The sequence below is a fragment of the Scyliorhinus torazame genome, chromosome 8 (genome assembly GCF_047496885.1).
Source record: "Scyliorhinus torazame isolate Kashiwa2021f chromosome 8, sScyTor2.1, whole genome shotgun sequence".
Taxonomy (NCBI): Eukaryota; Metazoa; Chordata; class Chondrichthyes; order Carcharhiniformes; family Scyliorhinidae; genus Scyliorhinus; species Scyliorhinus torazame.
Window position 1 is genome coordinate 36192205 of NC_092714.1, and position 17790 is coordinate 36209994.

At 46.3% G+C, this 17790-nt stretch overlaps 1 protein-coding gene across 1 annotated transcript; it reads right to left on the minus strand.

Annotated features, from left to right (window-relative positions):
* Positions 1-474: 474 nt before the first annotated feature.
* Positions 475-8604, minus strand: urp2 (urotensin II-related peptide). The gene is made up of 5 exons (XM_072513387.1): positions 8412-8604; positions 8039-8173; positions 5661-5695; positions 2349-2493; positions 475-733 (listed from the first exon to the last, which is right to left on the minus strand). Exons 1-5 carry the CDS (start codon positions 8512-8514, stop codon positions 708-710), a joined length of 444 nt encoding a protein of 147 aa, XP_072369488.1. The 5' UTR covers positions 8515-8604; the 3' UTR covers positions 475-707.
* Between the last annotated feature and the right edge of the window lie 9186 nt (positions 8605-17790).

Consider the following 17790-nt stretch of genomic DNA (forward strand, 5'->3'; position numbering starts at 1 on the left):
TGCAGTAGTAAACACCCATTTCTTAAAGGACCTCTCACTACAGATATTTATATACACACCAATTTATAAACACCCATATCTTAAAGGTACTCTCACATGACAGTGCAAAGTGTAACCTGCCACATCAGTAACAGATTTCTATAGCAACTAATGGAGAAAGAAGTGATGTTTCACTCAGCTGTCACTCAATAGTTTGCCTCATAAAAACAAGTTTTATAGTTCCCGGAAGCTTCCATTCCCTGTATGGAAGAAATGCCTTCACACACTTTCTGGCTTAGTTTCAATGTAAAAGCTAAACTTTCTATGCCTAAGTAAATTCACATGTTGCAGGAAGTATTCACAAGAGAGTCATTTTAGTTTGAAAGGTAATTGTCAGGATTTTGTACCAAGTGAACCACAATAGAATCCAAATGTGAATGCATGTTTCTGTGTGTAGTGCCTAGAGTGCTTTGAAAACCAAGTGCTTAAGCTAACTTGATAAGAAAAAGTAAACTTTTATTTCAATAGGGTATTTTAAATACACATATTTACCTATATTCTTCAAGTATAGTTTTTACACAAGGCAGAAAATCAGGCTGATTAGATTTTTATTCTGTTATTTAAAGGATAATGTTGAAAGTTTTAAAGGCAAAACTTTCAATGTCAAATGTTTTAACTTCCTTGGTCACCGATTGGGTTCGTCCAAAATGCAGTTAATCTGATGGTCTCTAGTTGCAGTATTTCCAAAAACAAGCTGAAAAGTAAAGATAAAGCCTTTGAATAATTTGAGCATTGTTAGGTTACAAGGAAAACATAATACAACTTTCGAAAATATGAATGATTAAAGTCCTTGTTTGTTCCTAGTGGTTTCTCAAGAAGTCTTAACATTAAATATGTGTAGTTTTGAGGAACATAAACTCCTGTCATCCCAAGGGCGTTGTTGACTGAGGGAACATACTAAAGGGTGGAATTTCTTTGCAGGGTGGGTTTTACCACATAAATCACAGTTTTTCACATTCCTCTTGAAGCCCAAAGGCACTTTCTGAATAACTTGAGAGATTACAAAGGTGTTAATGTGATACTGCGGCGTGTAATAATAAGCATCATTCTACAGGGAAAGGAATTATCCAGTAAACGTTCAAAGATCATGATACCACGAGTGGGAACCATACTTTTTTTTTTACAACCCAGCAGAAATTTACTGAACCCAAAATGTGAGAAGTGACAGAAAGAGAGGAGTGAGGTGCAGAACTCTCCCAACTAGAATTAAATACATTCTTTCAGTGACACAGATGCAAAATCCAGGACTAGGTGTTGAGGGATAGACCAAAGCTTGGGGATGGTACCACAAAAGCTAATGGGCAAAGGAGACTGCCTCAGGTCCACTTGTCATCGTATACTGGGGAGCTGGAAACTGTGTGAAACCTCTTGGGTTGTTGGTGAAAGTATCTTTGTGATGGAATGTGAATTATAACTATTGTGTGCATTTGCAATTGTATCGAGCACTTCAGAATGCCTCATGCTGTATAGAAAGAGCTGGAACTGTATTGCACTTCTGGGAAAGTCCAATTTGAGCATTTATGTTCAAAAACAGCTTCTTCCCCGCTGTTACCAGACTCCTGAATATCCTTCTTATGGACTGAACTGATCTCTTCACACATCTTCTCCACTGAGTAGTACACTCCGTATGCTTCACCCAATGCCTGTGTCTATGTATTTATGTTTGTCCTATGTTTTTTCATATATGGAATGATCTGTATGCCGAACAATACTTTTCACAGTACCTTGGTACATGTGACAATAAATCAAATTAAATCAAATCCAAATTATGGAATGTACTTTTTAGAAACATTTTGGGGAAATAAAAGACATGGAGACAGAGAGAGTGTAGCAATTGGACCAGGAAAAAGTCAATGTCTGTCTGAGTTGACTGGCTGATAATTGGGCTAGTTTAAAATTAGATCTTGGATATATTCAAGAGAGTGCCTAAAAGGGACTTAGTGGTGACGCGATTTACAATGTAAGAGAATGGGATTGAGTTGTGAAGTAACTATGACTAGTAAATATGGATAAAATAACTGGGAAAAGTCACGATTGCGAAGGACTTGCTATTTGCTATGAATTTGACTTGCCGCTCTGGGTAGGGAAGGAAGACACTGCCAGCTGAACTCCATCCATTGACAGCTGCTGGAAGTGTGCGTGCATTACTTATAGTTCAGTTGCGATGTCCCCTGATGGCAACACATGATTAAGAAAGAATGATCAAGATCCTATGGGGAACCATTGGTACCACATCCCAGCAATAAGTAACCGGAGTCAAGAGGTGGGAAAATAAAAGTTGCCATAAAACCTAGCGTGGACCACCTTACCTCGCTTGTTCGATTTCTTCCCAGTTTGCTTCTTTGTTTTTTTGGGATCTTTCTCCTTCAAAGGATTTGCAGCAAATGGCTCATCTTTCATTTCTCTTTCTTTATCAGGAAGCAGATAGCCAGCTTGAATTTCTCCAACAAGTTCCTACAGAGTGAGCAAGCCAAGCCATGTTTGTAAATATAAGAGAATTGTTTAAGTTTCAGTAATGAATTCGCAGAGAGGCTTTGTTAAGGAGAGGTGTGATGAACTGGACCAATGTATAACATCACACCCATGTCACGATTCTGTATTTGATACAAATTATGGGACCATTTATAGATTTATGGGACACAAAGAAACTGCAGACTAAACTTTAGCCCTTCGAGTGGTAAGGTTGCGATGAAGATTAATACAATCTATGTAAATATTTTCTAAGTTTTGCATTTATATTATGGTAAACCATTCCTAGTCTCATGCTGCCTGCCTGTCTAAAGCCCCCCCACCCCCACTTTGCTGCTTCTCATTCTCAACCTCAGGATTTTACAGTCATCCTGATTCCTTCCAAATCACATTCTCTCCTGGGAAAAAGAGAGAGACGGGCAGCACGGTAGCATTGTGGATAGCACAATTGCTTCACAGCTCCAGGGTCCCAGGTTCGATTCCGGCTTGGGTCACTGTCTGTGCGGAATCTGCACATCCTCCCCGTGTCTGCGTGGGTTTCCTCCGGGTGCTCCGGTTTCCTCCCACAGTCCAAAGATGTGCAGGTTAGGTGGATTGGCCATTATAAATTGCCCTTAGTGTCCAAAATTGCCCTTAGTGTTGGGTGGGGTTACTGGGTTATGGGGATAGGGTGGAGGTGTTGACCTTGGGTCGGGTGCTCTTTCCAAGAGCTGGTGCAGACTCGATGGGTCGAATGGCCTCCTTCTGCACTGTAAATTCTATGATTTTTTTAAAATTCTATGATAATGACGCAAGGGAAAGAAAGTGACAGAGTGACCCGGACGCCAACTTCAAGATGCACTGATGATAATGACATCCAAAATTATATTGATAAGGGCATACAGAGTGGCAGGCACACTGGGCGAGTGGGAAACAAATAGGACATTTATAGGAAAAGAGTAACCTTTTAATTCAACATTGGCCCATAAGTAGAATATCGGCAACATCAGCAGTGGCAGAGTACATAAGAGGCCAAAGTCAGAGGAACTGAGTTTGAGGGAAGGGCAGGAGGGATGAATAGAGATAGGAAGGAGCAATTCTGATTTCAGAATAACAAGATCCAGATGTGGAAGACCATTTTGTCCCTCCTAGCTCATCCACTTAGAAAGATCTGGGACAAATCTACCAGTCAATATATCTAATTGTTTCTTAAATGATTCCAGGGACTTTGCTTCCACAATAGGTAACTTCAGTTATTTTCATTCACTGCTGAAAAGTCTAAGGATTCAGAATTTGGGCTCCATTGTGATGCTGGTACCAGCGCCAGTGAAGCTTTAAGATGGTATGGACTGAATTTGCATTCACTTCTGGGATGGCCAGTGCAGTACTCCATGCTGAAACTGCTAATCTCTAACAGCTGAGCATATGCTCAATTGCATTAATCACACTACTTAGTTAAAGGGTCAACCATCCAACTTGCAAGTGATGTGCTTTTCAATTATTTCTTGTTTTTGGTGAGTTTGTGCATCCATACGGCGAAGGAAGAGGATGTTGTCACCTATTGGAAGAGGTACTGGGTCTGTAACCGTGAAACCATCAATAAATGGAGCAGAGGTTACAGAGCAGAGGAGCTCTCTTGAGAGGGAGATCGAGGCTCTCCACAGAAGGCTCTTTCTCCTTGCCCCTACATATTGGTTTCTCCCGAGCACTTCGCATGATTCCTGCTCCCTCAGGAGCAATGCCTGAGGCGATTCGGTTTCACTAATGAGAGGATTACAAAAATATGCCACCTCCAGCAACACAACCTGGAGCACCGTACCAGGCTGAGGACGGTGCTGCCAACGCCCATAATGATCACAGTGGCACTAAACCTCTGTGTGATCACAGCGGGCGACATGTGCAACCTCTTTCAGTGTGTCATCCATTGCCACATCCAGGGGGTTATGGACGCCCTTCGTGTCAAGAAATCTAATTCCATCATGCTTTCTCTAAGGGGGAGGTGCAGGGCAAGTGGGATGTGGGTTTGCCTGGATCCTGGAATTCCCAATAGGGCAGGGGCACGCATGTCAAGGGGGGAGGTATAGGAACTGCAAAGACTGCCATACCATCAATGTGCAATGTACCCTGGCAGCAGACATTATGCCTTCATGCTGAGGCAGTCTCACAATCTCTGGGCCTCTCTCGAGAAGCAGAAAGCGAATGCTCGGGAGAAAGGTCACTCCTACAAACTGGCCAATGAATCCTTCCGCACAACCATTCCTGGCCACTTGTGTGAGGTCATCAAACTTTGTCCTGAACTGTTGTCGCGTTCTCAGCACTTGACTCTGGAATTTGGCCTCCCTGAGTGCTTGTTCCCGTTGCCTTCACAGGGCAATCCCTGTGGGTCTCTTAGCCCTCCTCTAAAACACGGAATCCCCCTGTCAGCCTCTATGAATAAGACACCCACAACGCCCACTCATTGTCCAGCTGCTTCATTCTCCATCTCTCCAATTGCAGCACTGGCAGCCAGAAGCAGCCTTCTCTCGCTTAGCGCAGGGTCCCAACGAGGGACAGACTGCCTTTAAGCGTGGGAGGCGACCTGTGGAGTGTGATGGGAGCCGGCAACGTGGGAGATGCTTGGCTACACATTTAAATCATTCAAATGAGGAGGCAACAGGAAGTCTGCGTGCTGCCTGTCTGGAAGGGCCGTGGAAAGGCAAACGCGACCCCCGCGCCTACAAATGGGTGCAACCGAGATTCTGGTAAGTATTCAGAGAATCCCAGTACTCCGATGCCTACTCTCCATTTCATGGCTCTTCTGGGCTACAGGGAAACATAAATATTGATTCTTATGTTTCTCAAAGGCAATGTTTAATCAGTCAGATAACAGCCCCCAACACAGCGAAACACTGCGCCCGGCCCATTTTCCTACAACATAATAGACTTTGCAATCATCTGAAGGTATCACTGACTGAAACACAAACTATCTACACATGTAGCGCGTTCTCAGCACCATCCATGGTTTCATCTATTCCACATAGCACAGAGTTTACCTCTCCTATCGCTTGGAGAAAATAACCCCCCACATCTGGATGTTGCCCCTGATGGGAAGATTGTGCTAATGTTAGGCAAGTTTCAAAGTGCCAGAACGCAAGAGTTCACGTTTCCCCCCAATCAGTGTTAGAATTTCTTACCGTGCCTCCTCTTCTTTCAGCCCTCTTCCCGCCGGCTGAAAACAAAGTCAGGAAACATCGCTGATGAAACATTGTGGACAGAAAATACATGATAGAAGCTGGAGCGCGATCATCTCTACCCGCGCGGGAAACCTGCTTCTAACCTGGTGGACATGGAATGTATATCATTGCACACACCTCGCCCTGATTTTAATTTCTAATTTAATTCTAATGCATTGGAAAAAGATTTTGCAATTGGTGTCTCCGAGATATCATGAAGGGTCTCCCATCCAGATAATGCGTTAGTTTGGAGAGGGAGCTTGTGCACCGGGAATCTTCTCATTCTGTTTTACTTTTGGTCTTTCAAGTGGCGCTACCTTCATGGCAGCTTCAGAATGGAGTCTAATCCCTTGCTGAATGAGACAGAGCGACCTCTGCCGCCTGGTTCCCCCCGCGCTCTCCATTGTGGATCTGTCCACATTCCTTCTTTTACTTGATCCCGTTTCTCAGCAATCGAATTATTTCAAACACTCAACCCCAAAGGTTTATTTCTTGAGTGTTTACTTGCTCCTAAATCTCGGGACAAATGAAGTTCGAAGCGCCTCCATCCCAATGTTATTCTCTCGCTCAGTCGCTGTCTTTCTGTCTGACTCTCAGAGTCTGATCTTCATCATTGCCCTCATCAATTTTAACCGGTCCAAGTTATTTCTTTTGAAGGTCAATTTCCCCCTCTTGCTATTTTTGGGCCACCTGCTAAGGCATAATTCGAGAATCAATTTATTTCCAAACTGAAAATGAGAGTAATTCAATCATGGAAATTAAACAATTGAATCAATTCTACAGGTAAGATTCTACGTGTTGCCCCATCTCACCCTCTTTCACCCCCACCCCACACACACTCGCTCTCTCTCTCCCCCACGCATACACACTCTCCCTCACCCATTGACACTCTCCCACACACATACACACGTTCCCTCACTCCCTCTCCCACTGACACTCTTTCCCACAGCACACACACTCTCCCTCTCTCTCTCCCACACACACACTCCCTCTCTCCCACACACACACTCCCTCTCTCCCACACACACTCTCCCTCTCTCTCTCCCACACACACTCCCTCTCTCCCATACACACTCTCCCCCTCTCTCCCACACAGACACTCCCTCTCTCTCCCACACACTCTCCCCCTCTCTCCCACTCACACTCTCCCCCTCTCTCCCACACACACTCTCCCTCTCTCTCTCCCACACACACTCTCCCTCTCTCCCACACACACTCTCCCTCTCTCCCACACACACTCTCCCTCACTCCCACATACACTTTTCCCCTCTCTCTCCCACACACACAGTCCCTCCCTCCCTCTCTCTCTCCCACACACACACACCCACTCCCCCTCTCCCACACACAATCTCCCCCTGTCTCTCCCACATACACTCTCCCTCTCTCTCTCTCCCACACACACTCTCCCCCTCTCCCTCCCACACACACTCTCCCTCTCTCTCTCCCACACACACTCTCCCTCTCTCTCTCCCACACACACACTCCCTCCCTCTCTCCCACCCACACACACACTCCCTCCCTCTCTCCCACCCACACACACACTCCCTCTCTCCCACACACACACTCCCTCTCTCCCACACACACTCTCCTTCATTCTCTCCCACACACACACGCCCTCCCTCTCTCTCTCCCACCCACACACATACACACTCCCTCCCTCTCTCTCTCTCTCACCCACACATACACACTCCCTCTCTCCCACACACACAATCTCTCCCTCACTCTCTCCCACACACACTCCCCCCCCCTCTCCCTCCCACACATTCCCTCTCCCCATACACCCCCCTACTCTCTCCCCCTCACACACTCTCTCCCTCACTCTCTCCCACACACAATCCCTCTTTCCCACACACACTCTCCCCCCTCTCCCACACACACTCTCTTTCCCACACACACTCTCCCCCGCTCCCACACACACTCTCCCCCCTCTCCCACACACACTCTCTCCCTCACTCTCTCCCACACACACTCCCTCTTTCCCACACACACCCTCCCCCCTCTCCCACACACACTCTCTCCCTCACGCTCTCCCACACACACTCCCTCTCTCCCACCCACACTTTCCCCCCTCTCCCACACACACTCTCTCCCTCACGCTCTCCCACACACACTCCCTCTCTCCCACCCACACTTTCCCCCCTCTCCCACACACACTCTCTCCCTCACTCTCTCCCACACACACTCCCTCTTTCCCACACACACTCTCCCCCCTCCCACACACACCCTCTCCCCCCTCTCCCACACCCACTCTCCCTCACTCTCTCCCACACACACGCTCCCTCATTCCCTTTCCCTCATCCCCCCCCCCTTTCCAGGCACACATGACTCCCCATACACACCTCTGCTTCTCGTGATCTGGGCTCGGATCCTGCCATTAGCATCTCTGCGAGCTTGGTCAAAGATGGTGAGGAACTTCATGATGTTCTCCCGTCCCTCTGGAGTCAATTCACCAACAGCAGCGGGCCTGGCGATGTCTTTGGGGGGACAATCAATACAGAGAAAGGTTAGACATTTAAACCCTGACACACAGTACTCAGTTTGTAATTTCCACTTGCAAACAAAAAAAACACTTCAGCTTCAGTGGAGGAGTACTGTTGCGCTCTTATTTGTATCGAACTCGTTCATTCGGTAACTTCTTCACTGCGAGGAGTGGAGGGATTTGCAAAGAGCTGATGGGGAGAGTTCTGTTAGAATTTCCTCTGGGATACTCACCGTGGCGGCGCTGTGGGCGCTCAGAGAGCACGGGGCTGCATTGCACCCGCTGAACCACGGAAACAACAATGATGAGAACACTCAGTAAGACATTGGGACTCATTCTAACCACACTATGCCTTTGCTTAATCTCTAGTTCTGTGCGCGCCTTTCAGCAAGGCTTGTCAATGCTAGTTTCAATCTCCTCTCATTTACCAAGGCTCTCCCAATATTTAAACCCTCTTTGGGTCATCATTCACGCAGAGAGAGAGAGAAAAAAAAACCTCAATTAAATCACATTTTTACAAATCTCTACCTTGACATTTGGCACCGCCGTGTTTGGCTTTTGTAACTCTTTGCAAATGAAACTCCCGCGTCACACCTCTTGTGTGGAGCAGAGCAAACACTCTCCCATTTGCGTTATCACTGCTTGAACAGGGCAATCTCACAAATATTTAGGTAAACTCTCGCTCACTCGGCGATGGAAGAAGCTGAGCGTCGTCCGCATTCACAATTGCCCAGCTCTCTGCCCACAATGTCTCCACCCTGAATGTTAATGTCCAGCCTCATTGACAAAGTTGTCTTCAAACTTCCAGAGTGACGCTGCCGGTTGGCATAGCAAGTGGGGAAAAGGGCAGCCAGAATAAATAGTCAACCTCAATAGGAGCCGTTTACCCACCTAATGGAAATCAAACTGAGTGACTAGGCATGGAATTACCAATGAGCAAATGGATGTCACACAAAAATCACCAGTTGTCTGCGATTGAGGGATGAGACATTGATGATCATCTGCAAATTGTTCCTTTTCATCTTCATTTTACCGGAATCGTGTGAGCCAAATAAAAAAGAAGAGGTTTAGTTTTGTGGGAAGGGGGATTTTATAAATAATTAAAGACCAAATGAGTTTGATATGGGATGGAGGTGATAAGGAATAGAAATCTCAGTTCAATTCTAATTAGTAACGTCCGTGATGTGTTATGTACTCTGGGATAACACAGGCTGCAACTGGATGCAGCTTTAACCAAAAGATACTCCAGACCTTGAAGTTAGTTCAATCTGATTTATTGAACCAGTAGCAGAGTTAGCACAGTTCTCTATGAGTTCGACTCTCTGCTAACCTAAGTGTGGTTACTCTGTCTGACTGGACCAGACTAGCTCTTAGCCACGTGCTGGAGGTGTGATACTGTACATACACCCTGACTCACTCTGTAGATGTTCATCAGTGGAAAGAGGCGGAGTGTGAGTGCCTTGTGCTTTTTATAGTGAGATACCACCCCTGAGTGTCCTGCCTGGTCATTGGTCATGTCCTGTTCTCTGTGTTCATTAGCTGCCTGTCTGTGCCTGTCTGTATATCATTATCTGCATGTCTGCATACCATGACAGGCCGGATTGGGAATTCACATTTGCCTTGGCGGCAATGTGTAAAAGAGGAGCTCATTGTTCATGCCCAAGGTTTAGGGGCGAGGCTATTTCTCAGAATGAATGACCTGTCCTTCAACTCAGACACTCCTGGTGCATGGAGCTGCTCCTTCCTGATCAGCCCTCTGATCGGTCAATCAGAGAAAGGCAGTTGGAAACCCTGGAGTATCTGCATGGAAATCGGTGCTTCAACATAACCATGGCGCAGCATAGAGTGCAATGATATGAATGTGGCATCGCCTCCCCGTCCAATCATCCTTAAACCAAAGGAACATCGAGAAGAGCAACCAGAAGTCACCGACATATCCAAATAACCAGCTTTCAAACAGTTGAGACAGTACTGGATAGGCAAGGGAATGTGAGGCAGATGGTGGGGTTCAAGAGAGATGATTACATGTTGAGCCATGTTGGGAGGGCGTTTGCATTGAACCTGGTGTTGTAAGACTTACATTGAACCTTCTCAGTGGATGGGGGTTATTACTGGTTGGGGTTCTATTAAAGCAAAGGTAAAAGGTAAAAGGCTGCGAGCTCATTTGTGATTTGGGGCCGCATTTGAGTTTCCCGCGATTCAGCTGATCGCAGATTCACCTGACTAAAACCTGGAATGGGTGAGTTGTCTTATGAGGAAAGGACGGACAGGTCAGGCTTGTCATGATAGTCAGGTAAACATCATAGCACATACATACATACATACTGATGGACAGATCAACGGACCAATCAACACACACACAACACGACAGCCAATCACAGGCAAGAGCATACACAGTACAAAACAGGGAACACAACACTTCCTGGGCACTCGAGCAGGAGACAGCTCAGGGCACAGAGCTCATAGCAAGCCGCTCCGATATCCACCATGTGCTGAGTGCCACTACAAGATAGTATTAGGAATAGGTCCACAGATTCAAGGGTTATGATCAAACCTCAGTAACCAGTTTACCACTGTAAATAGATGTTTGAAATAAAACTGAGTTGTACCATTCGCAACTGTGTTGGTTCGTCTGTGTGGCAGAGTACCCAACACTTCATAGTACCAGGAGTAACTGTGGTACCGACCTACAAATCCTCCGGAGTCTGCCATCCTGCGCCATGGACACCGTCAACACACCGCAGCCGCTGCAAGCCGCTGGAAACCTCGGCGTGAATTGGAAGCTGTTCAAACAGCGCTTCCAGCTCTTTCGGGAAGCCAACGAAAAGGAAAGCGCCTCGGACACCAGAAAGATCGCCATCCTCGTCACCATGGCAGGGCAACACGCCATCCATGTCTACAACTCCCTGGTGTTCGCGGAAGGTGAGGACAAGACCAAATACAAGACGGTCCTTCTCAAGCTCGACCAACACTTCAACGTCGAGGTCATCGAGAGCTTCGAGAGGTATCTCTTCCAGCAGCACCTGCAAGGTAAGGATGAGCCCTTTCAGTCATTCCTTACGCATCTCCGTATCCTCGCGCAGTCCTGCGGTTACGACACCACCTCCGATTCCATGATTCGGGACCAGATCGTTTTTGGGGTCACCTCGGGCACCCTACGCCAGCAGCTCTTAAAAATAAAAGGCCTCACCTTAGCCTCCGCAATCAAAGCCTGTGTCCTGCACGAAAACGCGACTAGCCGCTATACCCAATTTCAGGCGGCCGAATCGGCGCGGCAGGGGTCCTACGCAGCCGGATTGGTGAGGCAGGCATCCTACGAGACCAAATGGGTCCAGGTGATCGAGTTCCTCCTGGCCCGTGGCCCGGACGAGGGCGGCCATTTTGCGTGCTTTTCGAGGCCTCCCGCGCTTGTGTGCGCCAAAAATGACGGCAACACTGAGGAGCGTGATGTGCAGGCGCGCTCGATGCAAGACCGAACTCGGCTTGCGCGGTGGTCCAACAAACGCCATGACGTCACGATGTGTGGCAACTGTGGAGCCGCACATTTAAAGCGGCAATGTCCCGCAAGAACCCGACAATGCCTCCGCTGTGGGAAGGTGGGCCACTATGCTGCCTGCCGTCGAGCAGCTCAACCTGCCAATGTTCCCCAACTCCGACAACCTCGCAGGGACGTGTGGACCATTTAGCCGCCTTACTACGAGTCGTGCCCAGACGATATCCAGACCAGTGACACAGACGACCGGGGCGCCTTCCGTGTTGCGGTCATTGATGGGAACCGAAGGTCTCCAGCCAGGACCCACCAGCCGATGCAAGTTAACACGATCAATCCGGGTGATGAATGGTGTGCCACCCTAACGGTCAACCCGAATTTGTCGCCCACCTACTAGACTGGACATATGAGACTGTTTGTACATTGAACTCATACTACCACTGTGTTAATATGTTTCTGTTCTTATCATTACAGGAATTCGTTTTGTCGTTCAACATTTCCCCGTTCTTTGTTTATGGTACAATCTCGTTGTTATGTCGCACCCGACATCGCCCCTTGTATATAGTTTAGCCCCATGTACATGCTGTAGATATTGAACACACACACATTTAGCTACACTCAGTACACATCTCTATTTATGACCACAAAGGCACATGTTCTTGTAAAAAAAAAGGGGGGATGTCATGCTATTCAGGTAAATATCATAGCACTTACATACATACATACTGATGGACAGATCAACGGACCAATCAACACACACACAGCACGACAGCCAATCACAGGTAAGAGCATACACAGTACAAAACAGGGAACACGACACTTCCTGGGCACTCGAGCAGGAGACAGCTCAGGGCACAGAGCTCATAGCAAGCCACTCAGACATCCACCACGTGCTGAGTGCTACTACAAGATAGTATTAGGAATAGGTCCACAGATTCAAGGGTTATGATCGAACCTCAGTAAACAGTTTACCACTGTAAATAGATGTTTAAAATAAAACTGAGGTACCATTCGCAACCGTGTTGGTTCGTCTGTGTAGCAGAGTACCCAACACTTCAAGGCTTGTATCTGCTGGAGTTCAGAAGTGTAAGAGGCAACTTGATTGAAACTGGTAAGATCCTGAGGGTTCTTGACAGGGTACATGTTGTTACATTCTAGTTGATGTTACTGCTGGACCGTAAGGTCCCAGACTGGAATCCTGGCTCAATAGATTGTAACATATGCTTTTTTTTAGAAACGTGGATGAACAGAGTTACGGGCTGCCCACTAACTTTTAACAAAAGAATAACACATTTATTAAATATGAAAAGATCGGCTCCAAACAATACTCCTTCACAAATGTACCCAGATTTTTAAGGCGAACAAAAGTTACAGAATATGCCTTGTACTATATTGTTTTCAGGAAGTACGCAGTCCCTCTAAACCAACAACCCACATGTGGTTAGACACACCCCACTCTGAATTCCATTCAATAATACCTCAAGAGAATTTCTTATCAAATGTTTTCGTTCATGGGATGTGAGCATCTCAGGCTATGCCAGAATATATTGCCATCCCCAATTGCCCCTTGAAGGGGCAGTTAAGAGTCAACCACATTAGTGTGGGTCTGGAGTCACATGTAGGGCGGACCAGGTAAGGACGGCAGATTCCCTTCGCTAAAGGACATTAGTGAACCAGATGGGATTTTATGATGATTGGAACATGGTCATCATTTGAATTTGAATTCCAAATTTTTATTGAATTCAAATTTCACCATCTGCACTTGTGGGATTTGAACCTGGGTCCCCAAAGCATTACTCTGGGTCTCTGGTTTACTGGTCCAGTGACAATGCCACCACCTTCCCTAAGTCCTCCCAGATGCTCCTCACACTGTGAACCAAGTGGCCCCACAGGAACTCCAATTTCCACATGAGTGTTTCCAAACACCACTCTCGAAAAGTCATGTCTCAGAACTTTCTCCCAAACAGTCCTTTTTCTCAACAGCCCTTTGACAAAGGGTCACCTGGATTCGAAACGTGAGCTCTTTTCTCTCCCTACAGATGCTGCCAGACCTGCTGAGATTTTCCAGCATTTTCTCTTTCGGTTTCAAATTCTAGCATCCACAGAATTTTTGCTTTTATTTTAGTCCTTTTTCTCAGATGCTTCACCCTGGATCCACTTCTAGGATTTCAATCTCTCCTTTCTGTATTCCTCTGCCTTGGATTGCCACATGCATTCAAGCTTCCACACAATCTATCAGGTACCCAACCACAGCAACAGAACTCCTCTGCCCACAGGCCGTATTAAGGTCACCAACCTTAGGATCATTTCAGATGTCTGGCTTCTCTCTAATCTACTTCACCAGATCTACACCTTTCAGCCCGGTTTTTAACTGCGAGCCTCTCTCTTCCCCTTTCTTTAACTTCAATAAACAGTATCTTGTTCAATTTCCAGTTACATTTGTCCTGTGACTTCAGTCTTCCTGGGATTCTCTTTTCAATGCCTGGTTTCTAGGACTATCTGTTCATTCGCTTTTGGGGCTTGCTTTCTTCCCATTACTCCTTTGTTCTACTTCTGGAAGTTTTCTGCAAGAGATCTTTCCTTTCCAGCTACCTAGTTCCACCTACTCTGAGTCCAAATTAACTCAAAAATGATTTCAAACATAAAATAGCCCCGGGTTGCTAAGTAACAGCCTGTTTACTTTCACATCATAAGCCCTTTAATCACAATGAAGGCACAGTTTGAATTTAAACCAAAACTGTCATACATGCAAGCACCTCTGTTAAACATGAATATAACTAAAGTTTCTTATAAAGAAATACATAATGAACACACCTCAGCTTCCTGACAATGTAGAAAGGATGTTTTGTCTTGTGCGAGAATCTAGAACTAGGGGTCACTGTTTAAAAATAAGGGGTCACCCATTTAAAACAGAGATGTCCTTTTGTCTTTTGTCTTTGTCGGAGATGGTAATGACAAAATTTGGCTCCAACTCCATCTACAACCTTGTCTGGAAACCGGGAGGGGCTCCATTTTCCATTAGAGAAACACTCTGTCAGTGGCTAATTGAATTAGGAAACATAGAACATACAGTGCGGAATGATGAAACTTCACTGACCTCCAGTGCCTCCTCTTCTGTATTTGGTAACAGGGAAATAATAGAATCATAGAATTTACAGTGCAGGAGGAGGCCATTCGGCCCATCAAGTCTGCACCAGCCCTTGGAAAGAGCACCCCATTTAAGCCTACGCCTCCACCCTATCCCCGTAACTCCACCTAACCTTATTGGACACTAAGAGCGATTTAGCATGGCCAATCCACTTAACCTGCACATCTTTTTACTATGGGTGCAAACCGGAGCACCCGGAGGAAACCCACGCAGACACGGGGAGAACGTGCAGACTCCGCACAGACAGTGACCCAGCGGGGAATCGAACCTGGGACCCTGGCGCTGTGAAGCCACAGTGCTATCCACTGTGCTGCCCTTAGGGTTAGGGTTATAGTTCTCAGCCACCTTTGGGATTTGTGTTCATTTTAAAATATAGAACTTAGGTCCTTTTTAAAAAAAAGTTCACTTCTGTGTAATTGCGTGTTTTTTGTCCCTCAATCACCATGACACTCAATCTGCACAACTTATTCTGCCTCTAACTTAGCATCAGTTGCAATCTCTGATAGGCAACTGTCTATTTTTTCATCCAAATAATTAAATACATTGATAAAAGCTGGGGCTCTAGAACAAGTTCCTGGGGAACACCACTTGTCTCATCCCATCAATCAGAGAATGCTCCTTTTATCCCTACTGTCTGTTCCCTATCTTCAAACTAATTTCCAATCTATGTTGCAAGGTTGCCTCCAATTCAATGTATTCAATTCCATTTTTGTTAATAATCACTTTTGTGGAACCGCGCCAAGTACCTTATGCACCTAGTTGGCACTAGAAAAATAAATGCAGATAGGTGCAGAGGGCAATCAGCTCATCTAGCTTACCCTTTCATAGAAACCTATGATTATCTTGTCACAGCATCTATCTCTTATGAGGTGTTATTTCTACTGCCCTGTGCAGAAGATAGTTTGAGATATTATATATACTTTTGTGTGAGCAAGTGTTCCTGACATCAATTCTCAATTTGTTTTCTTTAACCATATTGTACGTTTTGGGGTCCTTGTCCTGCCATTGGTCTCTAACAGTCCTCTGTTAATATCAATGCTGATGTAGCATGGAGGAATAATATAGCAGCTTGTCTTTTACCTTCAGCAAGTTTATTCTACATACAGCTCAGTAGAGATACAAATTCCTTATGGTTCCACCACACCAAATGTGTCCGTTTATACTCTTTTGGAATTGAACCAATAATCATTACCTGTCTTTAATAAGGCTTAACAATGCAATTGCAAAAGCATGCTCTTGTTGATCATTGCCTCTCTTATATTTTCCAGTCCATTTAGCTACCTATATATATCTATTTAATGTTCCCTTTTGTTAGTTCCTCTTGTTCATTCCTTCCAATTGGGACGAAATATAACTTGCCAACCCTTCCACATATCTCAGATCCCGAATACCGGGCGGTATTCTCCCTCCCCCCCGCCGGGTGGGAGAATCGTCGGGGTGCCGCGCGAATCGTGCCACGCTGCCCCGACCCCCGCACGCGCTTCTTCCACCCCCCCCAAAACCAGCGGTATGCGAATCGCGCTGGGCCGCTCGGAGAATCGCCGTAAACGGCGAGCGGCGATTCTCCGGCGGATGGGCCGAGCGGCCACACGGAAACGGCCTAGTCCCGCCAGCGCCATCCACACCTGGTCGCTGCTGGTGGGTACTCGTCATGAATGCTTGGGGGGCAGCCTGTGGGGGGGGGGAGCCTCCGGAGTGACCTGGTACACGATTGGGACCAACCGATCGGCGGGCTGGTCTCTCTGTCAGTGGGCCTCCTTTCTTCCGCCGGCGAGCCTGGATCCATCCGCCATGTTTGTGCGGGGCGGCCTGGGGGAGGACGGCCACCGCGCATGCGCTAGTTGGCACCAGTCCAACTGCGCATGTGCGGGGCCCAAAGCGCCGCGTAAGGTCTGTGATGCTGCGCCGAGGCCCCGCCCCCGTAAATCACGTGACGCCCCTGCTAGCCCCATGGAGGGGGGAGAATAGGGGTCTGGGAACGGGCACCGACGCCAGAGTAAAACACTCCGGTTTTTACTCCGGCGTCGGCACTTAGACTCCCGTTGGGAGAATCCCGCCCACCATTTCCAGGTGTCCAGACTCTTTTGTGCTTCGTTCAATAGAACTGTAGACAGTATTCAAGGAGTTGCTGAAGCAGAGTGTTATGGGCGAGGCGTTTTCAGAACCCCAAAATGTATCATGGAGTTCAACCAACCTCTCCCTTTAATGGATTTGTTGCTTTTCCCAGCACACGGCTTTTTCCCTGGGTGTGGGATTACAATTATGGACACGTGGGGTTTTAAACACAAAACACTGTTTATTCCATAAACTCAACTTAACATCCTAAATAAACATTGGATCTCTTAACACCCCTTACTTCAAGATAACTCAGAAAATGTTGCAACAGGAAATAACTCCTTAAAATGTTCCTTCAAACTTCCAAGAGACATAACACCTTTAAACAAAATCACATCAGGTTAAAGGATATATATATATATTCTGTAGAATAGCAGAGACTGTCGCAAACTGGCTTTCTACTTTTAAACTGCTCTCAGCAAAACCAGCCAGGCACTTTTTAGCTGCTCTCAGCAAAACCAAACTGCAAAACTTGCAGTTCTCTGGACACACACAGACACTGCTTTTAAACTGAAACTAAAAACCTGCAAAATGGCTGACCTAAAGCCCAGCCCCACCCACTCTCTGACATCACTGTTTTCTTAAAGGTACATTGCTTACACATCCATTTCTTAAAGGCAAGAGTGCATGACAAGAGTTTAAACTCTTATTTGGTAATGTAGGTCAGCATTCTGGTAGCTTCATTGTTTACTGCTCGGCAATGAGCAGACATGAACAATTTTGCATCATCTTTCATTTCCAGATCCATCTCAGTTTCATTTAGTTACTTCAGCACCAACGTTCTTGAATAAGTTAAACAACATGCCAATTAATATCTCAGGTTATACATATCTTCTCTATCTCTTCATAGAACACATTA

Coding starts and splice junctions, on each gene's coding strand:
- urp2 (XM_072513387.1), bottom strand. CDS start 8,514: ATGAGTCCCAATGTCTTACTGAGTGTTCTCATCATTGTTGTTTCCGTG. Junction 5,696..8,038: donor CCAGATCACGAGAAGCAGAG/GTGTGTATGGGG, acceptor CTTTGTTTTCAG/CCGGCGGGAAGAGGGCTGAA. Junction 2,494..5,660: donor CTGAAAGAAGAGGAGGCACG/GTAAGAAATTCT, acceptor CTCACTCTGTAG/GAACTTGTTGGAGAAATTCA.